The following is a 24,490-nucleotide window of genomic DNA, read 5'->3' as shown; positions in this document are numbered from 1 at the left end:
ATATACATACAAATGTATGGAATTACATTAGGGGGTCGGAAACCTTTCCTTCCGTTTGTCACATATACCACCTTTTGCGCAGAAATACAATATACCCTATTTTTTTAATTACTAATTTCTCATTCACAAAGGGCTAGTGAATATAAAAGAACATTTATAGCAAACATTTTATTAAAAACGGTTATTCTTGTCAAAAAACCATATAATAAGACTTTATTTACATCACACCACCAATTCCAAAAACAATAATTCGCATTTTTTATTAAAGTTATGACTGTAAGGACACAAATGATTTTCCCATATGTTAAACCTTTTTGTGTGAAAATCAGGATATTGTACATTTAATGGGGTCTAAAAACATTTTAATATTCTCCTAAGTAAAATTGTTAGCTCCTTTTAATTGTATTGAAAGCTTAATGAAATTTGTGTGCAGCTTAATTTAATTCAAAACTAACGTTAGTATATACATATATGTATGTACACATAAAAAGAATTAAATGCATTCAACAAATACCGCACCCATTAAAACCAGATTTTTTTATCTTGGACAACAAAACGATGAAGCTGATTTGTAGTCCTGGACTTTTCGCGATGAACACTTGATTAAACTGTGTTGTCGCCGCTATTGTCTTTAATGTGATTCTCCATAAGTAACGCGTTTGGTGACCTTCGATGTATCAATGACACAGCCGGTTTTAATCGCCGCGACATTCCTTTTTTGCCCTGCGAATAAATAATTCAAATTAGTTGATAATTTAAAACTATCGAACAATTCGTACCAATCGTGCCTTCTTGCACTTGGATTCCATAATTAGATTATTCGCTACCTGAAACAGTTTTTCTGCACGCAATATTAAAACGTTAGTCAATCGACTGCACTGTGCTGCCATCTTCACTTGCTCTTCAATACTGTTTTTGTCTATCGGATGTATAAATCGTGGCGGAAAGAAAGATGGAGCAATAATCGTGGATACGTTGTGTAGATTCATTTTGTTTGTATCTTTTAGTTCAGTTATACAATTTAAAAAGCGTAGGAGCGAACGTAGGGTGTTACGGTTTTCATGTGGTAGCAGCTGGCACACAATCGATAAGGCTCTCTTTTGATCCACCGATGGAAGTTTGTGACATTGATAAAATAGCTGAATAAGCTCATTGGTAAGCAACGGCTGAGGGAGCTCACGCAGCCAACGCTTAAGCAGAGCGCTAAGATCATGAACTGTAGCAGTGCCAAGAAGTTGCGAAAACTTTCCTGGCTTTTGATAAAAGCTTGATTCTAATTCGTTGTAAAGTATTTCAGTCTGTAATATTTAGATAGTATGTGTAAATATCCTTTTTATAACGTAAAAATAATCTCCAGAATCACCTTATTTTTGTGTCCAGCTATTCGTAGTATACCCTCTTCCCTGGAGCCACGCCTTATCAGTTCGGCAAGCAAGCTTTCTAAAAACAGTGGAACTAATGTCGAATCCTTACCAGTAATTTGCTGATCACGACGTATAAGAGCATTTAGGGATACTCCAAAAAGACTACCCTCCTCCTTACGACGACGTTTAAATGGCTTTCGTTTATCTAAGGACACCTGGTTGCGATCGAATATTGTGGCCAACTCTAACCAAAAAATAGGTTGAAGACGTTTAAGATCGGTCTCACTAATCGAATCGATATCCGAGCAACAATTTAAATCAACATCATAAATGTCTAATGCTTCTTCTCCAACTATACTAGAAGTATCGCGACAAATACTTTCGAAGCTTAAACCTTCCCGCGAATGCGGTAAATTTTGGACACTCAGAGATTTTGCCTGAACCAGGTCCATTATTTTTGATGAAGAGGTATTCGTATTCATGGGGCACTCGTCGCTTGAATCTCCGGAAGATGTGTTTTCACTTTGCGAGTCCCTCAGGAGTTGACCCCGAGAGCGCCTAAAAAAAGTCACGAGGTGTAACGAATTAGTTATACCAAATTAAAGCTTTTACAAAAACTTACCCAACGGAGCAAGATGGATCAGAGCCGGATCGATTTCGTGGTAAGTGTATAGTGCCAATCCGCGAGTATCCAAGTAACTCAACGCCGTCTGCCGAATGCATAGGTATGTCACAGCGTACGTGCGATCCGCGGAATATATCCATAGATGTGGAACTTTTAAGCGGAGCACTTGGTGTCCGTCGTAGCTTCTGCCTTAAGTGTTTTGCTACATATGGTTGCACAATGTCAATGCCACTGTTGTTTTCAAGAACACTTGCAAAACTGGGACTAACAAAAATGTCCATAAAATTGAATGTAAATTTGATTCCATCAATTAACTTACATAGAAGTGTTGCCCCAAACTTCCTCGCCTTGTATGGAATCCAGTGAGTCCGGTGTTGCACTTCGAGAGCGTGTTCCCGTACTAGACTCCTTTTCATATTTTGCAATTGTAAAGACTAACTTATTTAACATTTTTTTAAAATAATACTTACATCAAAGTCCCGAAATACATCTCGAATATCAGGCTTTCGCTTAGATCGATTTTTGGTGCGCCCGCGTACCGTTTGATTCAAAGCCCGGACTCGTTGTTTAATGACTTCAGCATGTGGTTTTGAAAGTGTAGCGAGTACATGCTCAAGTTCAGTAGTGCGTAGTTCCAGCCCCTGTATTTTTATAATAGTATGTAACAAAACAATATATAAGTTAAAATGTATATACATAATACACTTAAAATCTACATATGTAAATACATTATATTTAACTTAAAGCCAACTAGCTTTATCAATTATTTTTACAAATGCCACAGCAAGAAAAAAAACGAGAAGGGACGTGTGAGACGCTTGTTACGCGTCACAACTTTTATACCCGGTGCTCAGTAGAACATCCTGTACCTTAACGTTTTTTTGAAATTTTAAATTTTTGCTTCATCTGTCATCTACATCTACAACACTTCTCACGCCAACACGCTCCTTGGCGTGCCCCCCTTCCCTAGAGACACACACTGCAGAGTCACGGAAGAGGCAGAGTCGCGGCAGAGGCAGAGGACGCACACTGCAGAAGCAGAGTGTGAATGAGAGAATGTGAAAAAAAGCAACAAAAGCTGCGGGACAGGGTGGATTTAATCACCCAATCTGATCCCAATTTGGTGATCTGATAGATATGGTCATTCCCTACGGAAAATCTTCAAAATTGTAGGTTTGGGAGGTTTTCGCCCTTTAGCGGGGGCGGAAGTGGGCGGGGCTAATTTTTGAAATACACTGGTTTCAGTGTGAGCATACTGCAGTCTGGAGCCAAAATTTGGTGGCTCTAGCTCTTATATTCTCTGAGAACTAGCCGACAAACAAGACGGACGGACGGACAGACAGACATGGCTTAATCGACTCGGCTATTGATGCTGATCAAGAATATATATACTTTATGGGGTCGGAAACGTTTCCTTCTGTGCGTTACATACAACCGTTATTCGCACAAATACAATATACTCTATTTACTCTTCGAGTACCGAGTATAAAAAATATAAAGACAGAAATTTGAAGAAAGGCAACCCTTTTTTTTGTTAATGGGAAGTACTAAACTATTTGAAAAAATAAAAAATTTTAAAAAATCGCAATAGTAATTCCTTTTTTTTTTTGGCCAAGAACAAAATTCTTTGTAGTGGTGCTATTATTTTTTTTGCAACTGTATATACTTTATGGGGTCGGGCCCGTTTTCTTCTCTGCGTTACATATGTTCACTAAGATAACTGAAATAAGATTGCCAAGTACCCAAAGAGGAAATTTAATAATTGTCTGCAAAAGACAGATCTTAAATAAACCTAAAACCCAAATCACAAAAAAAAAAAAAATAAAAAAATATGTTCACTTTGTGCACAAATACAATATACCCTATTTACTCTTCGAGTAAGGTCCTCTAAGCTCTATATCAGGGCGCGGCATGGCCCTATCTATTGTGCGTAGGAAAAGGCTCTGCAGCGGCTCTGCCGCTCCGTACACATGTATTACAGTGATTTGTACTAATACCAATGTATTTCGGGGTTCCGTTTTGCGTGCTTCGCAGACAAACGCAAAAAGAAGCGCTCTATATCCACTCTGAAATAACAAAATCCTTCGTGCTTTGAACTTAGCCCACTTTGGTCATACTGTGCACAAAACGAAATATATGGGAGTGCATCTGAGTACTGGGCTATTGGGGACGCTTTTTTGGGGACTTCAGAATTAGGCTGCTATAGTTTCAGCGATCGTATATATCGTAAACTCTTGTGCGTCTGAACAATCAGAACAATTTGGAAGTAACTTACTTAAGGGTAAAATTAACTTACTTGTTCAAACGGCTTCGTCAATTCCGGGTAGCCGGCAGAAACAAGCCATTCTGCCTCCATTTCCCCATCTATGGAAAATAATGAGATGGACTTAGTAGGAACATGACAATATACTAAATTAAAAACATGCATACCTTCGTAATTCACTTCGGGCTCGTTGATAGGGGAATTGGCTTGCAGTAAATACTCGCTGAGAAATTCTGAATAGTCCTGATCAGATGTATTATCCATTGAAAGGTTAATGTTCATTATGTTCTCGATTACAGCGGTGTTTTATTAAACATATGGAAAACTTTCGCTTAGCAATTCAATAAAGTGATCCTGATTCGAAGTGGTGGGGCAGATTTCTACACTGTTAGACATATATACATACATACATACATATGCACTGTATGATTCGTATGAATATTATATTAACTTATTTAACGCTTTCGTATAAAATAAATCTGTAAGCAATAAGACAAGTTTTAATATTAATCAACTGTTCAATGATATAATGGTAATCGGTATTAGTATGAACAAAATACTTCAAAAACTAATCAAATTCAAATGCATACGTGAAGGGACGTGCGAGACGCTTTTATACCCGGTACTCAGTAGAACATTTGTACCTTAGTGGTTTTTTTCAAATTTTCACTTCTCACGCCAACACGCTCCTTTTTATTTAATACAATTATATATAAATTAAATATATAAATATAAAAAACTGAAGATCGATTTTGTATTCAAAAAATTTATCTTTTGGTCGATGGTCGATGGTTGATGGCAAGACCAAAACCAGTTTGAAGTCGTTCTATCAAATATATGAGAGTTATTATTATTATTATTATTTAAATTCAAGAAGTCCTAGACACGCGATTGGGTCAGAGAGTACAGGAGAGCACGACTAAATTTTTGCAAGAACAACTGTGGACTGGCCTTTGTCAGTGACGAGACATTCTTTTTAATGAAAAGAGTGAAGTGGTTTTATATGGTAACATGGAGTACAAAGATAATGTTTAGAGTTCATAGAAAGCCGAAAATTTCTCAGCTCAAACATTTAAGATATTAATGTATGTACATATTTACATATGTAGATGTGTATGTACATTCATAATCATTTGAACAGATTGAAGTGCATACTCAGATTAACTCACTAAAACGTATGTATGTACATATGTATGTATATTTATGTGCATTCATATATTTATTTATACATACATACATATGTACATACCTACTATCTAATTCATAGTCGTTATTTCGCATTTACTATATTTACATATGTATGTACATATTTATGTACATATATGTACATACATCTGTATGCACATGTACATATGTATGTAAGTTGAAATTAACATTTAAAATGATTTAATTTTTCTACGTTGCAAGGAAATAAATGTGCACAAAAGCAATACATACTATTTACGTTAACAATCACATATGTACATACACATGTTAATAATCTGCAGTTAATAAAGAGAATTTAATGCAGTTTTAACCTGTCATATGTAATCTGCTTATGACTAACACTTATATCGGTGTGCTTTATCTTGCGAAAGGAGTCAACAAGTACAATGTTTGTATGTACATACATTCAGATGTTAAAATGTACACACAATAATTTCCAATTCGCTCGGATATATGTACATATGTATGTATGTATGTACCTGGCATTCATATATGTATGTACATATGTAAGGATACGTTAACGACTATCCACTATCCGCAACGAAAATTCGAAATCAACTAAGCAAGCTTATGATAAAATCCACAAATTTACTAACGTATAAAAAAGTATATAGAAACTTCTATTCATTGGAAATAGGTGTGCAAGAAATACAAATATGTGTATGTAGTTTGAAAGCGAGGGGAGTTGTGAGAAAAACAGGTTTACTTTAAACGACATATATATACATATGTATGTATGTATGTGTACACTTAGTTTATACACATCCACTTTTATATGTAGACCCTACAAAAATTTCAAAGTCAATTATGGCAATAGGGAACATGACACGAATGAGTTCAAGTCATCTCAAAGCAGATAAGTAAATTGCACGATGAATTAGAGTTAGTAGCCGTTGCACAAACTAACTATAGAGATGGCCATAGGTTCCTGGCGGAAGGGCCATCTAAATCAAGGACTGTAAAATATTAAGGAGTATAGTAAAGTAAAGAGTATATTTTTAAATAATTTTGCTTCAGTGGAATGAGTGACTCATCTAGGGAAAGGAGGAGATCCAATTATTTTTGAGTGTCGTCAATGGAAAATCAGTCTTCAAGTTCAAATCGGCCCCTGTAACCGCTGGATGTTGTTTTTAGAACGATGCTCTTGTTCATGTCATTGCTCTAATATGATCTGGGACGTTGCAATGCACCATCAATTTTTCCATGCGACACTAAGCCGTAGTGTTCTTTGCACGGATCCCAGCCCGAAACGCATCTCTCCTTATATTCAACCAAGTTCAACATGGAGGAAAGATGGAGGAAAGACTAAAATTCCAGAAAACTTAGAGCACAACCAAAAGAGCTTAATATAGAAAATTACCAATTTCGTATTATTTTTTGCCAACAGATTTAAAAACGAGAAAGGACGTGTGAGACGCTTCTTACGCGTGTAGTACCCGGCACTCAGTACTACATCTGCACTTTAGCGGTTATTTGTCAAATTTTACAATTTTTCTTCATCTGTCATCTACATCTACAACACTTCTCACACCAACACGCCCCTGTAGCTCGCCCCCCTTCCCTAGACCCACACACTGCAGACTTACGGCAGAGGCCGCACACTGCGCGAAGCACAGTGTGAATGAGAGAATGTGCAAAAAAACAAATATAAGCTGCGGGTCGGGGTGGGTTTAGCCACTGCAAATTCATTTGTTCATTGTGGCTATAATAATGATCCCATCGGATCCCAATTTGGTGATCTGATAGATATGGTCATTCCCTACGGAATGGCGTTAAGTTTTCTTTTATCTTCAAAATTGTAGGTTTGGGAAGTTTTCTGCCTTTTGCGGGGGCGGAAGGAGGCGGGGCTAATTTTTGAAATACACTTGTAACAGTGTGAGCATATAGAAGTATGGATGAACAATTTTGTGGCTCTATCTTTTATGGTCTCTGAGATCCAGGCGCTCAACAAGACGGACGGACGGACGGACAGACATGGATCAATACACTCGGCTATTGATGCTGATCAAGAATATATATACTTTATGGAGTCGGAAACGTTTCCTTGTGTGTGTTACATACATTCACTTTGTGCACAAATACATTAAACCCTATTTACTCTTCGAGTACCGGGTATAACGAGAAGGGTCACACGCCCCACGACGCTGGTTGAGCGTCACAACTTTTATACCCGGTACATCTGTACCTTAGCGTTTTTTATAGCCGGTACTCGGAAGTTTTTTTTGCATATTCTCTCATTCCACACTTTGCTTCGTGGGTTGTCCGGCTCTAGGGGAGGGGGCAAGCTTAAAGGGCGTGCTGGTGTGAGAAGTGATGTAGATGTTGATGACAGATTTAGAAAAAAAGTAAAATGTCATATGTAAAATTCGCAAAAAAACGAGAAGGGAAGTGTGAGACGCTTCTTACGCGTTCTTACGTAGCCGATCCACTACTTTTGGCTCATTTCGATAGCTGATATATCGACAAGAGCACGCAAAGAAGACGAACGAAAAGCCTAGTACTCCGATCGAAAAAAAGGGGCCGCTAGAAAAATCATGGATGATATTCGCATGGAACCGATAAGAAATGTTGTCTTCTACTACTACTTTGTAGCGGCTGTACGCCAGGCAGTACTCAGATCGGAAAAAAACTGGCTGATTAAATCTAGAAAATCAGCCGATAGTATTTTGTGGTATTCGATGGTATGTTTCTAGCAGCTCGACAAATATATATCTGTTTTATACATTTCTGGACGTTGATATGCAATAACTGTACCATCAAGTGACCAATGCAATACCAAGCCAAACCCAAGGGCGCTGCAGCATGACGCGCGGTGCAATTAACCGAACGCAAAGCGGTTTTCTACTTTGGTCACACTCTGCCGCTAGAAAAATATAATGCACTGTTTGCCAGCAAACGTGTCATACTGAAAGTACTGACTTTTCGACCTGAGTACTAGGCTTAACTCGATAGCTCAACTCCAAAATCTAAATATCGATATTCTTATACATTTTCAAACAATATATTTTTGCATCACTACATTTTTTTGCTTTCGTAGACAAACTTGATATGTTTGAAAAAAATTCGGACGGTGACTGATTCTACATATGTACAAAAAATATCATGGACGATAATGACTGTTTTTATAGTGAGTTTGACAATTTTCTTGAACTGATTTCATTGTTTTGCATTAATGTGTATATGTACAGATGCACATAACATAGGAACATACACTACAATCTACATATGTATGTACATATGTACATAAATAAGAATGTACTTGTGATGATTGCCAAAAATGTTTGGTCAAATCCGATTTTCATAGAATATATTGAATCTATATTCACCTGTTAGTTCCGCCGTTTAGCCGTTTGTTTTAATTAAAAAGACTCTCAATTTTAAACCTAGCACTTACTGTACAGTGGCTCCCACCTTAAATGAACCAAAGCCTTTTTCAAACTTGAAAGTCGTTTAACTTCTGAACCGTCAGCTCACCACTGAAAATGAAATGTATACCGATAGATAAATACTTAATCTTCAACAAAACCAACTTCATTTATTTTTAAACAATTTTTAAGGTTTGAAATTTTGAAAAAGTTTTTGGTTCATTTAAGGTGAGAGCCACTGTACATACAGTAAGCACACATATTATTCGTACACCATCATCACCCTAGTTTGAACACCCATAACTTGGCGTACGGTCAACGTTAACAGAAAAAGTTAATTTTGTATCAAAGATCAACATATCTACTATATGATTATGAAAAAAGTTTTTAATTGTCTTCTATGGTACTTAGAAAAATTAACTTAATCAAAAAAAACCTTTTTTTTCGCACATAAATTATTCGTAGGCCGTCCGATTATTTGAGTAAAATTCAAATATTAAAGGTAAAATGTACAATGAAAAGTTTTTTTTTCTATATTTAGTCTTTATGATGACTAAAAGCACTAGAAACAATCTTTCCCCCAAGGTATTGGTGCCCCATGAATTAGTATTGACCCCCTCCACAAGCAGTACCGGTTGCAATAGCTCCCTCGATGAAATTTTCGGGCTTCCGATTTCTTCTTGTATAATATATTTGGCTGGGTCAAGTTTGGCTTCGAATTATGACCAAAGGGAATGACACTTGGATGCCAATTATCACTCAAAATATACTTTAATACATCCTTTTTCATATTTGCATTAAATAAGACCATTCGTACAGCTCCAGTTAAAATCCAACACAGGTGAAAAACTAGGCACCCTCCGAAATGCCATACAGCAGGGACCACCATTTTCTCAGCCGGTTTTTTTTGGCATTAATTAAAAAAAAAAGCTAGAGCTCTACAAATTGGCATGAATGTTCGTTAGACTAAAGTAGAATTTTGGAAAAAAAATTTAGTCATTTGGGCCCCGCCTACCTCCCCCATACGATCCCATTTACGTCGTATTTATTTAAAACGAGAAGGGACGTGTGAGACGCTTCTTACGCGTCACAACTTTTATACCCGGCACTCAGTACTGCATCTGCACCTTAGCGGTTATTTGTCAAATTTTACATTTTTTCTTCATCTGTCATCTACATCAATAACACTACTCACGCCAACACGCTCCTTTAGCTCGCCACCCTCCCCTAGAGACACACTTTGCAGAGTCAGGGCAGAGTCTAGGCAGAGGCAGCGGCAGAGACGTGTAGGAGCAGAGGCCATAAACAGCGCGAAGCAGAGTGTGAATGCTGCGGGACGGGGTGGGTTTGGCCACTGAAAATTAATTTCATTGTGGCTATAATAATGCTCCAATCGGATCCCAATTTGGTGATCTGATAGATATGGTAATTCCCTACGGAATGGCGTTTTTAGTTTTATCTTATGTTATCTTTAAAATTGTAGATTTGGGAGGTTTTCGCCCTTTTGCGGGGGCGGAAGGGGGCGTGGCTCATTTTTGAAATGCACTGGTTTCAGTGTGAGCATACAGCAGTCTGGTGCCAAAATTTGGTGGCTCTAGCTCTTATAGTCTCTGAGAACTAGCCGACAAACAAGACGGACGGACGGACGGACGGACGGACGGACAGACAGACATGGCTCAATCGACTCGGCTATTGATGCTGATCAAGAATATATATACTTTATGGGGTCGGAAACGTTTTCTTCTGTGCGTTACATCACTAAGCAAACAACACATAGAGACTGCAAACTAAGTTAAAACTGGCTGCCTAATCAGTATAGTGGATCGGCTCCCATTGGCTTCGGCTCTTGGTGAGAGAGCCTTCGGCTGAGAGAATTTGGCGTTGGCTCTCTTGAACATTGAACCCAAAGCGACTCTCGCAAAAACAAAGTTTTGTTTCGTCTTCAACTCTGCTTCGCAATTTCATGTGTGCGGTGACACATGCATATGTACATACATACATGATGGCAATGCGTGTATCCATTCTCGACTTCAATTTTTGGCGTTTGAGACGTCTGGCATTTTTCTGTTTTTCTGAGATCACATACCCTTTCTTTCAAACTTGCGACTTTATGAAGCAGCTTGCCCCAAATAAAAATAAATTGATTTTGTGTATCCCCTCTTTGCTCATATATTTCTTAAATACATTTAGGACGAAAGGGATAAACGGTTATAAACATCTAAATATGTATACATATAACAACAATTGACTTGGCGTTGCAAATATTTTCCATTAGAGTATTCCGCGTATACTGTGTGAATAAACATAGAGAGACACACACGAGACTGCGAAAGCGAGACATAGAGTTATAAGTGGAGACATGGCAGCTGTGTCTATCTATGTATGTTTATTCACACAGTATACGCGGAATACTCTAATGGAAAATATTTGCAACGCCAAGTCAATTGTTGTTATATGTATACATTTTTAGATGTTTATAACCGTTTATCCCTTTCGTCCTAAATGTACTTAAGAAATATATGAGCATAGAGGGGATACACAAAATCAATTTATTTTTATTTAGCAAGCTGCTTCTTCATAAAGTCGCAAGTTTGAAAGAAAGGGTATGTGATCTCAGAAAAACAGAAAAATGCCAAACGTCTAGACGCGTCTCCTCAAACGCTAAAAATTGAAGTCGAGAATGGATACACGCATTGCCATCATGTATGTATGTACCTATGTATGTGTCACCGCACACATGAAATTGCGCTAAAAATTGAAGTCGAGAATGGATACACGCATTGCCATCATGTATGTATGTACATATGTATGTGTCACCGCACACATGAAATTGCGAAGCAGACTTCAAGAGGAAACAAAACTTTGTTTTTGCGAGAGTCGCTTTGGGTTCAATGTTCAAGAGAGCCAACGCCAAATTCTCTCAGCCGAAGGCTCTCTCACCAAGAGCCGAAGCCAATGGGAGCCGATCCACTATACTGATTAGGCAGCCAGTTTTAACTTAGTTTGCAGTCTCTATGTGTTGTTTGCTTAGTGGTTCAATGCTCAAGAGAGCCAATGCCAAGCTCTCTCTCTCTCTCTGGGAGCCAATCCACTAAACTGATTAGGCAGCCAGTTTGAAGTCGATTTGCAGCCTCTACCAGTTGTTTGCTTAGTGGTTACATACAACCGTTATCCGCACAAATACAATATACCCTACTTACTCTTCGAGTACCGGGTATAAAAAAAGGTATTCAAAGGATAAATTATGATAAAAGACCCTTTAAAACATTTTGTAACTTTAAGAAAATATATTTGATTGACTGATGAATGATTGTTTGGTTAAAAGTCATTTGATTGGAATTGCTCCAACGTACAATTGCATTTCGCTTAGTACTTGTTTACCTATGCAATAAATTGGATAATTTTTGTTTGAATTGTAATAGTTTCATCTTTAGTAGTCAGTTTTTGTCAATACTCTTTAAACTATAACATTTTATTGCTTCTGCGTCACGATTGTTGTTGGTCCAGACCTCGAGCAGCGCTGCATGAGTGAACTCATAAGCATCTGCAAAATTTAAAATTTTCCGAAAAGGGGCAAAAACGGGCAAAAGCATTAACACCACATGATTCTATAGTATTTGGTTAATAACATGTAACTTGAACCTCTGTGCATTGGTGTGCTGTGCAAAAGTTATATTCCACAGAACACACTTGCAATTGTTAGTACAAAGCCAAAAATATACACGAACAAAACATTGTACAATTAAAAAACTACACACAACTATCAAAAAACGGGTATTAGCAATGAATTGAAATATCTCGAATTATTTCCATATATTTACTTTAATTTAAACTTTGAAATAGAGTTACAATAAAAGCTGCAAGTTGCTCAATGTTTCCCGCACTTTCTCACAAGTCAAAGCATCTCAAAATCAGCCGACTTTGAAAGCGCGCAAAAAACATATGGTACTAGGTAAAAATCTTCTAAAAGCAGATTTGTTCCATCTAGATATTTAGGAATCAGAAAACATGTCAAGAAGTCGCATTCAAATATTTTACCCAACAAAAATTACATAAATGCCAAATTCTCGGGCTTTTTACTCATAGTGCCTTGGCTAAATTTATTTAGTCCAACATATTAAAAATGTGTCTTAGATAGACTCCCTAGTCAAATCACGTTCACTAGAAATGAATCTTGCCATGGGTTTCTTCAAAAGTCTTCCGGAAAATAGATAAACATATCTTGAGAAAAATCGTATCGGAGGGTGCCTATTGTTTCACCTGTGTTGGATTTTAACTGGAGCTGTACGAATGGTCTTATTTATGTATGCATGTACATTCATAAAAGACGAACTTTATTACATGAATTCGATTAAAAACGAGAAGGGACGTGTGAGACGCTTCTTACGCGTCACAACTTTTATACCCGGCACTTAGTACTACATCTGCACTTTAGCGGTTATTTGTCAAATTTTACATTTTTTCTTCATCTGTAATCTACATCAACAACACTGCTCACGCCAACACGCTCCTTTAGCTCGCCACCCTCCCCTACAGACACACACTGCAGAGTCGCGGCAGAGGCAGAGCCGTGTCAGGGGCAGAGGCCATAAGCAGCGCGAAGCAGAGTGTGAATGCTGCGTGACGGGGTGTGTTTGGCCACTGTAAATGAATTTCTTCATTGTGGCTATAATAATGATCCAATTGTATCCCAATTTGGTGGTCGGATAGATATGGTGATAGATATGGTCATTCCCTACGGAATGGCGTTTTTAGTTTTCTGCTATCTTCAAAATTGTAGGTTTGGGAGGTTTTCGCCCTTTTGTGGAGGCGGAAGGGGGCGTGGCTCATTTTTTGACATACACTTGTAACAGTGTGAGCATACAGAAGTCTGGATGCAAAATTTGGTGGCTCTAGCTCTTATAGTACTAGGCGCTCATCAGGACGGACAGACAGACAGACAGACATAGACTCGGCTATTGATGCTGAACAAGAATATATATACTTTATGGGGTCGGAAACGTTTCCTTCTGTGCGTTACATACAACCGTTATTCGCACAAATACAATATACCCTATTTGCTCTTCGAGTACCGGGTATAAAAAGAGAAGGGAAGTGTGCGACGCTTCTTACGCGTCACAATTTGTATACACGGTACCGAGTAGAACATCTGTACCTTAGTGGTTTTTTTTTAATTTTAAATTTTTTCTACATATTGCATCTACAGCTACATCACTTCTACGCCCTTTTAACTATACCTTGTGGGGCGGAAACGCTTCTTTCTGTGTGTTACAATTTTTCCGCAAAAATAAAATATACCCTATTTACTCTTCGAGAACCGGCTATAAAAACTATCATCTATAATTCTTTTATTTATTATATTTCATTTGTACTTTTTTTTATTTTTAGGCGGCTTATCGTTGGTTGAGCCATCTTCGATTGATTATGAGCTTAACCACAGTGTTTTGGACGATATGTTAAACCCATCAGTACCGCATATTGATTCTTCCTTGGACTTGAGTGCATTACTACCTGCAGTTCACAGTGATATATTTTGTGGCTTGTATCACGGATCAAATCAGCAAATCTATGATTTGGATTATAATTTAGACACACTCTCGCCGTTCGCTGCTCCGCTTGCCCCAGCTAATCGAACTGCTTCCACATCCTCTGCCGAGGATCCGGAAAATTTCGAAGATTTTATTAGCTTTCTTAATGATGATAACGTTTCTAAGCTCAGATGCGATAATATATTACGCTATTCGAAAGAACGTAATACACCGTCACCCACAGGAAGTTGTAGCAGTTCTAGCGGTAGCTCGACAAGTGGAGTACAAAGCGATATATCTGATGTATCACACAACAAACCTCTCGATCATATTGACGTTGAGTCAGCAATGCAGGCTATACAAAAATTGAACTCGAAAAGTGATGAAACCAGTAGGAATGAATTCTGTTTATCTGATTCAAATATATTATCTGCTATCGATAGTTGTAAACAGCAAAAAACGCAATTTAAATCAAATGTAGCTAACATTGGACCAACTGTCACCAACATTGAGCCAATTAATATAGTAGCATCACAAACACAAAAATCTTCGGCTGCTGAACAAGTACAAGGTACCACGGCAAATGCTGTCAAGCCGAAAACAATATTTCTCTCTTCTCATGACTACAAAGCGCTTATGCAAAAAATTAACTTCAACGGACAAAAAAATTTAAAAGTTGGGGGCTGTAACGCGCAAGTTCCTAATTTGGTAATAAAGACGGTAAATTCAAAAACATCAAAAGCTTTGCACGATGAAAAAAAAGATAAACAGACAGATACACCATGTGTTAATCGAATGTCTCATAATGGGAGCATGCACCCACGAGGTGGCGTAAAACCTGAAATCTCCAATAGCGTGTCAATAGAAGAAAAGATATATAAAAAACAGCAGCGTATGATTAAGAATCGTGAATCTGCCTCCTTATCCCGTAAAAAAAAGAAGGAGTACGTTGTGTCTTTGGAAACTCGAATAACCAAACTTGAACGAGAAAACTATACGCTAAAAGGAGTAAGTGAGGTTCACTGTACTATTAACTTAATATATATTACACTACTCGACAAAATCGAACTTTTCTGTTCCTCAAGGAACCAAACCGACTTTTTCTGATAGATATCGGGCATACATTTTTTTAATGCATTTTTTTTATGGTGGTTTTTTTGAAGAATTTTTAAAGTCTTATTTTTTTGTAACGGTTTTTTCAGAGGTAGCGGTTTGTTTTTTCACATCATTTAAGTATCTTACATCTGATTGTAAAGAACTTTGATTATCTGAAAAGCTGATTGATGAAGATAAAAAAAGAACCCGAACACCTTGTGGTTTTAGCTTATCGTCTGGGAAATGAAAAGCATTGAAATGCAAAAATGTTGATTTTCGTGCGGTATTTTTAACGTAATTTTGACCTATAAAACTTGGGAAAAGTCGAATTTTTTTCATTTTTTGTATTGACAGGTGCATTTGCTCATCAAAATCTATGGAGAGACGCCCAAAGCTTAAACATTTTTTAAGCCATTGTAATTTATAAAAAATGTCCCAAAAAAAGAAGAAATAATGGGTAATGCCATTTTTTGTATAATTTTCCATGTTTTAAAAATTTCTTTAAAACGCGTCACAACTTTTATACCCGGTACTTAGTAGTACATCTGGGCAGAACCTATTGTTCTTTATTTTTTGGGACATTCTGCATGCTCGCGACCGGTTCGATTAATCGCGCCGCGCGTCATGCGTCAGCGCCCCTCGGTCGGTTGGGCGGGAGGAGGGCTGCGTTCTGCTGGGTTCCGCGCGTAACAGGCTTTGGCTTGGTGTCGCATGGGCCACTTGATGGTGCAGTCCGTGCTTATCAACGTCCAGACATTGTTTATAAATTAAAATGGATTAATAAATGTTTAAGCTTTGTGTTACTGCAATATCAAAATTGGTGCATGTTAAAGACTAATATTTCCCAGAGGGTACGCTAAACCAAACAATGTTTGGGTTTACTTTTTAGCTGCACCAATCAGCTTTTCAGATAAACAAACCAGATCTTAGATACTTAAGTTATGTGAAAAAACAAACCGCTACCTCTGAAAAAAAGCTTAAACAAAAATACCAGATTTTAAAAATTCATAAAAAACGAGAAGGTACGTGTGAGACGCTTCTTACGCGTCACAACTTTTATACCCGGCACTCAGTACTACATCTGCATCTTAGCGGTTATTTGTCAAATTTTACATTTTTTCTTCATCTGTCATCTACATCAACCACACTGCTCACGCCAACACGCTCCTTTAGCTCGCCTCCCTCCCCTATAGACACACACTGCAGAGTCGCGTCAGAGGCAGAGGGAGAGTCAGAGGCAGAGACGTGTCAGGGGCAGAGGCCATAAACAGCGCGAAGCAGATATGGTCATTCCCTACGGAATGGCGCGTTTTTAGTTTTTTTTTATCTTAAAAATTTTAGATTTGGGAGGTTTTCGCCCTTTTGCGGAGGCGGAAGGGGGCGTGGCTCATTTTTGAAATACACTTGTAACAGTGTGAGCATACAGAAGTATGGATGCAAAATTTGGTGGCTCTAGCTCTTATAGTCTCTGAGTACTAGGCGCTCATCAGGACGGACAGACGGACAGACAGACAGACAGACATAGACTCGGCTATTGATGCTGATCAAGAATATATATACTTTATTCGCACAAATACAATATACCCTAATTACTTTTCGAGTACCGGGTATAAAAAGAAAAAGATAAGTTATAAAAAGTGTTATCTTTATACCCGGTACTCAAAGAGTTTAGGGATATATGTATGTATTAGCTAATAACCTGAATAAAAGAATTTGTATCCAAACGTTTGTGGATTGATTTTAATAGTTATTTTCTTCTTTTTATACAGGATAACACAACATTGCGCACACAGTTAGTCACGTTTGCAAAAACATGCACATGTCGCAGCGGCAACTCAAGTGAAATTGTACTTCACTCTTTAAGTTCTGCGGAGAGGAACGAGCCACACCACGTAAAAATCGCACCTAAGCCAAAATTTTCAAACCGGAAAATGAATGCAGCAACTGTTAAAAGAAATGTTGCTGTGTTATTTGCCATGGCTTTTATGGTAACTATGAATGCTGGGAATTTTCAATCATTCCTTACCAAGCAAAACGTAGATGACGATGGTGGAATACTAGATTCTGTTGTATCTACGGACCCTACGGCTGTTGGTCGTCGTCTACTTTGGGTAGCAACTGAAGAAGAGTATGGCGACAAAATTAGCCAGAATAAGAGTCAGTTGGATGAAATGTCAGTTCCACCATTGCATTTTTTAAATCCAGCCAGGCGTAACTTAACTGTTAGCTTAGATAAAGACAAACCCAAAAATACATCACGAAAAGATTTGGGCAATGAACCGCCACCACTGGCGTACTCATTAATGAAAAAGTGCAATGGTAATTGCAACAGCTCTAATTCTGCAGTTAACAAATCTGACTATTTACAAATATCCCAGAATTTACGTAAATGGGCTAACAGCAATCCTTTTTTAAATTTAAACATGTCTTCGCTTTTTACTGATGAGAAAAACAACCCACACGGGTTTAAATTATCGAAAGATTACATTGAGTTGAAACCTGAAATTCACAGTCAACACAACAAGGGAAAACGAAAAATCTACATGGATATGCACGATTATAATCTTGATGTTGAGGATAAACGACGAAAGATAATAAATTCCAATATAAATAAAGCATTTAACAATAAAAAAGAACACATATCATTGTTAAATGGTATAAAAAGAAGAGATGATACATTTTATGTGCTTTCTTTTAACACGGACCACATACTACTGCCAGCATCCAATTATAATAACAGTGAGCGACCTAAAATGTCATTACTCTTGCCTACAGGCGATCCCAACAGCAATGGCGATATTATGTTAATGCAGGTGGATTGTGAAGTATATAATACACAGGAACTGGAGTTAAAGTCTCATATGATTCCTGCCAGGCTTCGGCCAAATGGTACTAACTGGCATCAAAATACGCCAAAATTCGACAACGCAGTAAATGAACCACAAACTAATAAAGTTGTTGATAAAATACCCGTGAAGTATGATAAACCACGGGTGCATACTTTCTTTATGGTTGGTCCAAAAAACCAAGCTGCTGCTGCTGTATCACAAGAGAAGCCGCGTTTGGTGCAATTTAACAACAGCATCGCTAATAATAGTAGACAAATGTCCAATGCCCGGAGACGGGAATCGCTTCAAGCAAAGTTTGAGCCTTAATTTGCTATTTTAATTCAGTTCGTAAAGCTCATACAATGGGGGTACTTAAAAGTAAAAGTTAGTTTTAATAGGACCTACTCTTGTTTATTTAATTGGAACTTTAATAAATTATGATTTATTAACATTTTTTCTGGTTATTTTGAGATAGTTTTTTTTTTACTCATTACAATAATAAATGTAAGTGAATCCAAGTGTATAATACGATAATATTAAATCATTCCTGGAAAGCTTTCCTAAGCAGTATTATACATATCTTAATTCGTATCAATGTTTTGAAAAAAACTTGTATCCATGCATATTAAATGCTTGATTACACAGTAAATTCGTCATTTTGTACACTACCGTTAAAGAAAGTAAACACCCATGATTGCTGTAATACCTTTGAACTTAAATTATTAAATAAAATAAATGTATTCCCTTAAATAAATCGAACAAATCTATGAATCTTTTGAATATTCCAAAATATTGAAGTGAAAAAACCGCAAGACCCTCCTTTTATTCATCAGCTAATATTAAAGCTCACTGCTCATAATTTGATCACGTCGGGGTCAACACGAGTTAGATGACTATTGGAAAACATGATTGAAGGACTTCCATCAGTCCTATCAGTCCTGACAATTTTAGATCCGCCTTTTCCCCAATGAGCAATATCTTAAACGACTCCTAGTTAATGCACCTATACACAAAAAAGAGAAGGAACGTGTGAGACGCTTCTTACGCGTCACAACTTGTATACCGGGCACTCAGTACTACATCTGTACCTTAGCGGTTTTTTGTCAAATTTTACAATTTTTCTACATATGTCATCTACATCTACACTTCTCACGTTAACATGCTCTTTAGCTCGCCGCCCTCCCCTAGAGCCACACACTGCATAAAGCTGAGTGTAGACTGAGAGAATGTGCAAAAAATAAAAAAAGCTGATGAACAGGGTGGGGGGTAGCCACTGAAAATTAATTTCTTCATTCTGGCTATAACAATAATCCAATCTAATCCTAATAAGGTGATCTGATAGATATGGGCCTTCCCTATGAGGTGGCGTTTTTAATTTATTTTATCTTCAAAATTGTGGATACAGCAGATTTGTGACCTTTGCGGGGGTGGAAGGGGGCTCATTTTTTAAATACACTTGTAACAGTGTGAGCATACAGCAAAATTAGTTGGCTCTAGCTTTTATAGACTCTGAGATTCAGGAGCTCAACAAGACGGACGGACAGACGGACAGCCATTGATGCTGATCAAGAATATACATACACATATACTTTGTCGGAAACGCTTCCTTCTGTGTTACATTTTTTCCCCACAAATACAATTGGCTCTTATTTATTTACTCTTTGAGTACCTCGTATAAAAATACTATAGTTTCCCGACACATTCGATACATTTAAATTACACTACTTGACACGATTTTGCCGCTTCGATCCAGACTAACTTTTTCTGAAGGATATGGAGCTTAGAAATTGTTTGACAATTTTTTTTCCATGGCTGACCTTCTTTTTTATTTTTTTATACCCGGTACTCGAAGAGTAAATAGGGTATATTGTATTTGTGCACATAACGGTTGTATGTAACGCACAGAAGGAAACGTTTCCGACCCCATAAAGTATATATATTCTTGATCAGCATCAATAGCCGAGTCTATGTCTGTCTGTCTGTCTGTCCGTCTGTCCGTCCTGATGAGCGCCTAGTACTCAGAGACTATAGAAGATCTAGAGCCACCAAATTTTGCATCCATACTTCTGTATGCTCACACTGTTACAAGTGTATTTCAAAAATGAGCCACGCCCCCTTCCGCCTCCGCAAAAGGGCGAAAACCTCCCAAATCTAAAATTTTGAAGATAGCAGAAAACTAAAAACGCCATTCTGTAGGGAATGACAATATCTATCAGATCACCAAATTGGGATACGATTGGATCATTATTATAGCCACAATGAAGAAATTAATTTGCAGTGGCAAAACCCACCCCGTCCCGCAGCATTCACACTCTGCTTCGCGCTGTTTATGGCCTCTGCCCCTGACACTTCTCTGCCTCTGCCGCGACTCTGCAGTGTGTGTCTGTAGGGGAGGGGGGCGAGCTAAAGGAGCGTGTTGGCGTGAGCAGTGTTGTTGATGTAGATGACAGATGAAGAAAAAATGTAAAATTTGACAAATAACCGCTAAGTTGCAGATGTAGTAATGAGTGCCGGGTATAAAAGTTGTGACGCGTAAGAAGCGTCTCACACGTCCCTTCTCGTTAAATCTGGTATTATGTTCTTAACGCTTTTTTGAAAAATATTAAGCTTTAGAATGCAAAAATGTTGATTTTTTGTAGGTATTTTTTACGAAAAAAATTAAATCCAGTGTCCACCATTTTTTTATGTGCAGGTGGGTTTTTTCCTCGTCTTTTAAGGTATGTATTAGTATGTTTCCAGTCTGAAGCAAGAAATACTCTGGCAGTTGGGCGCGCAACCCGACAACAGCTACTTTTTTTAGTTTTTTTTCATATTTTTACCTTAACTATACCTTAACTTACGCCCAAATAACGCACCTGTTCATAAAAAAAACAGTACGCTTACATTCTTTTAAGGCTTTTCCTGAGTTTTTAAAGTCAACATTTCGTAAAAAATACTTTAAAAAAATCAAAATTTTTGCATTTTAAAACTTAATATTTTTGAAACGGTAAGCTAAGACCACAAAGTATTTTGGGTACACTTGATAGATGCATTTAAGTTCACTACAACCAGATCTAAGTTACTTAAGTTATGTGAAAAAACAGGTCGCTACCTCTGAAAAAACCTTAAAACAAAAATACTAGTCTTTAAAAATTCTTAAATAAAAAGTTCTGCCATAGAAAAAAATGCATAATTCATTAAAACAATTTAACAATATCTATCAGAAAAAGTCGGTTTGGTTTCTTGAAGAAAAACAAAGTTCCGTTTTGTCGAGTACTGTAATTTGCCAAAACATTTTATTAGCGTAGGTAATATAGAACCTATATATAATATACATAGATGATTATGCTAAAGACAGCAAATATAGATTAGAAGAAGCATATAGAAGAGCTAGAATAATGTTAGAAGATCATAAGCAAAAGAAACGTAGACATGTATGTATATTGAAAGGAGATAAAGTATTACTAAGGAATGAAGCAGGACATAAGTTAGATCCTACATATCTAGGAACTTTTAAAGTAGAAACAATAGACGGTAATGTTAATATGTATTTCAATTAGAGATTAGGTACGTACGGATAGATTAAAAATTTACAATAGCTAAATATTATCATAAACGAGAAGGGACGTGTGAGACGCTTCTTATGCGCCACAACTTTTATACCCGGTATTCAGTACTACATCTGCACCTTAGCGGTTTTTTGTCAAATTTAACATTTTTTCTTCATCTATCATCTAGATCTACGCCAACACGCTCCTTTAGCTCGCCCCCCTTTCCTAGAGCCACACACTGTACAGTCCCAGCAGAGGCAGAGTAACGCGAGAGGCAGAGGCCGCACACTGCAGAAGCAGAGTGTGAATGAGAGAATGTGAAAAAACAACAAAATCTGCTGGACGGGGTGGGTTTAGCCACTGCAAATTAATTTCTTCATTGTGGCTGTAAAAATGGTCCAATCGGACTCCAATTTGGTGATCTGAGTGATATGGTAATTTCGTAGTTAGTTTCGTTTTCTTTTATCTTCAAAATTGTAGGTTTGGGAGGGTTTCGCCCTTTTGCGGGGCCGGAAGGAGGCGGGGCTCATTTTTTGAAATACACTTGTAACAGTGTGAGCATACAGAAGTCTGAATGCAAAATTTGGTGGCTCTAGCTTTTATGGTCTCTGAGTACAAGGCGCTCATCAGGACGGTCAGACGGACAGACGGACGGACAGACAGAAATGGCTCAATCGACTCGGCTATTGATGATGATCAAGAATATATATACTTTATGGGGTCGGAAACGTTTCCTTCTGTGCGTTACACACATTCACTTTGTGCACAAATACAATATACCCTATTTAGTCTTCGAGTACCGGGTATAAAAAGAATATTCGACAAAAATCACAAGGTCCCAAATGCATATGTTTACTGACAGAGTACCGGGTATTAAAGTCGTGACGTTATTTAAGTATTAAGTACCGATTACCGGTACCGGTACCGGAATAATAAGCATACATATATAACTTTTGCATTTACTACGTAAGAACAAGTTGAAATTTAAAGTTGAATTAAAAAAAAAAACCCAAAGAATAATCATTATGTCTTAGGCTTTCATTTTTTGCTCTAGCGACTCGAGCAAGCCTCCACGATGGCTCTGGCCATGCTGGGGTCCGATCGGGGTGCTTGCTCCTTGGCGCACAGTTTTTTACGCCCTTCCCTATGGGTCCTGCTCCGCATAGTCGCAGAGTCCCGCCAGGAAGCACTTGCGTTTGCTTTCCTTTATGGTCGCCTTGAGTGCCCTTCTGCACTCCATATAGGTAGCCTGCCATTGCGAATAGGCCGCGTCACGGCGTCGTGCGTGATTGGATTCCCTGCTTAATTTGGCAATACTCTCGTTCCAGCAGAACACTCTGAACACTCTTCCTCTGACCCATTGTGGCGGGGAATGCTGCATAGAGATTCTCCATGATTTACTTGGCCATGCACTCAGCGTCTCCATCTGTCGCAAGGTTAGTAACCAGATCCGTGAACAGAGCGGTTCTGAACCTATCAGCGCGATACCATTTCTAGCTGTTACGACGCTAGCTGCTTGCTGCTCTGTTTGTCTTCATTATTGGTGGACCAGGTGGACCCACCTTAGTGGTGGACCAGCTGTCAAGATCTTTGATCTCCACACACAGTTACTCTGTCACCGCTCTGATGCCCAACTGCAGTCCTATCGCCGTGCTGATGTCCTCCTTCATTTTAGCCGTGTTGCTTTTGCTTGCGCCGTTGAGCTCTAGCAACAGTTCACCCTTTGCAGTCCTCCGGACTTTGTGGACGTTTTCAAAGGCTGTGGTGCTTGGGTTTTCTCGCCCTGGTACTGAGCAGGCTACTCGAGCTGTTCGAGCTGGGTCGAAGTTTGTATCAGTCTGGTGCCTCTCTGTCTCTTTGTCGGCTGAGCAGCCTTTTGGGGCGACTCGGTGCTTTTTGGGATGTCGATCAACGCCTACGCATCCACCAAAATGGAACGACCAAGAAGCGTTACTCGAGGCCAGTCGAGGTTTTAACGTGATGGGGGCGGTGTGGACATTAGCCTATGAGCAATTTCGACAGGAGTTCAGCCTGCCTATTCAGGTCGTAGCATGTCGACACCATCAGCCCAGAGTCCAATGCACGTAAGAGGGTTCTCGGTATTACGGGTAGTAAAATGGCCACAATGGGGTATTCAGCGATGGCAGTGAATTTCTTCCAGACGTTAGCCACTGGGAGTTATACCGCCCCTTCTCAGTCGCTAGAGCCCCGTTTGGGGCTGGTAATGTACTGCATATATTATATATATTGCCTCGGAATATATCCCCATAAAGACGCAGTGAAGATGCACTAGTGGATCGAGAGGACGTGGCCTTCTTCTAGGATGTAAGATGCAGCGCCATCTGTCGTCGTTAGTCGTTCGAGGTACTACATGGCAGCGCCATCTACCTGTGGGACGGTGTCTAGTAGTTTTGGAGCCCTGGTGCTCTGTCTACAGAACAACAGAACGTGCACACCCCGCTTTACAAGGATCGGTGGAAAATTTATCATTAAATTTGATCTAAACAAAGCCAACCTAACGGTACACATACTTACCAGATGCTGGCAACTCCGTCGCCAACCATCTTGAGTCGGAGAGAGAAGGAAAAAACTCTCCCCGGGAGCTTTTTGCGGCGGAAAGATGTGTGCAAAATCAGATTGATTCGCAATCGTACTTATCGGCTACCTTGACTGCCCGGACGACGAG

The 24,490-nt window shown here is 38.5% G+C and overlaps 2 protein-coding genes across 4 annotated transcripts; one reads left to right on the top strand and one right to left on the bottom strand.

Annotated features, from left to right (window-relative positions):
* Positions 1 to 309: 309 nt before the first annotated feature.
* LOC117889783 (rho GTPase-activating protein conundrum) lies at positions 310 to 6,136 on the bottom strand. Of its 3 annotated transcripts, none has more exons than XM_034794251.1 (9): positions 5,938 to 6,134; positions 4,420 to 4,731; positions 4,286 to 4,353; positions 2,460 to 2,630; positions 2,309 to 2,397; positions 1,987 to 2,253; positions 1,364 to 1,922; positions 780 to 1,298; positions 310 to 723 (listed from the first exon to the last, which is right to left on the bottom strand). In XM_034794251.1, the coding sequence occupies exons 2-9, from the start codon at positions 4,532 to 4,534 to the stop codon at positions 604 to 606; spliced, it is 1,908 nt and encodes a 635-aa protein (XP_034650142.1). In that variant the 5' UTR covers positions 4,535 to 4,731; positions 5,938 to 6,134; the 3' UTR covers positions 310 to 603. The 3 variants fall into 3 exon arrangements, with proteins under 3 accessions (XP_034650142.1, XP_034650143.1, XP_034650141.1); XM_034794252.1 differs by having other exon boundaries at positions 582 to 723; positions 2,309 to 2,394; positions 5,938 to 6,136; XM_034794250.1 differs by having other exon boundaries at positions 582 to 723; positions 6,055 to 6,078.
* Positions 6,137 to 8,453: 2,317 nt separating this feature from the next.
* On the top strand, positions 8,454 to 18,725 carry LOC117889782 (cyclic AMP-dependent transcription factor ATF-6 alpha). The gene is made up of 3 exons (XM_034794248.1): positions 8,454 to 8,585; positions 14,212 to 15,359; positions 17,216 to 18,725. Exons 1-3 carry the CDS (start codon positions 8,561 to 8,563, stop codon positions 18,599 to 18,601), a joined length of 2,559 nt encoding a protein of 852 aa, XP_034650139.1. The 5' UTR covers positions 8,454 to 8,560; the 3' UTR covers positions 18,602 to 18,725.
* Positions 18,726 to 24,490: the final 5,765 nt, after the last annotated feature.

This window comes from Drosophila subobscura, chromosome E (assembly GCF_008121235.1).
Source record: "Drosophila subobscura isolate 14011-0131.10 chromosome E, UCBerk_Dsub_1.0, whole genome shotgun sequence".
NCBI classification, from domain to species: Eukaryota; Metazoa; Arthropoda; class Insecta; order Diptera; family Drosophilidae; genus Drosophila; species Drosophila subobscura.
Note: the sequence above shows the minus strand (reverse complement) of the source record. Positions and strands in the feature narration are given on the sequence as shown.

Bases quoted from the DNA above. Each gene is read 5' to 3' on its own strand.
- LOC117889782 (XM_034794248.1), top strand. From the start codon at position 8,561: ATGGACGATAATGACTGTTTTTATA. The intron at 8,586-14,211 runs GTGAGTTTGACA...TTTTATTTTTAG, and splicing joins CGATAATGACTGTTTTTATA to GCGGCTTATCGTTGGTTGAG. The intron at 15,360-17,215 runs GTAAGTGAGGTT...CTTTTTATACAG, and splicing joins AAAACTATACGCTAAAAGGA to GATAACACAACATTGCGCAC.
- LOC117889783 (XM_034794251.1), bottom strand. From the start codon at position 4,534: ATGAACATTAACCTTTCAATGGATAATACATCTGATCAGGACTATTCA. The intron at 4,354-4,419 runs GTATGCATGTTT...TATTTTCCATAG, and splicing joins GCCCGAAGTGAATTACGAAG to ATGGGGAAATGGAGGCAGAA. The intron at 2,631-4,285 runs GTAAGTTAATTT...ATAAAAATACAG, and splicing joins TGACGAAGCCGTTTGAACAA to GGGCTGGAACTACGCACTAC.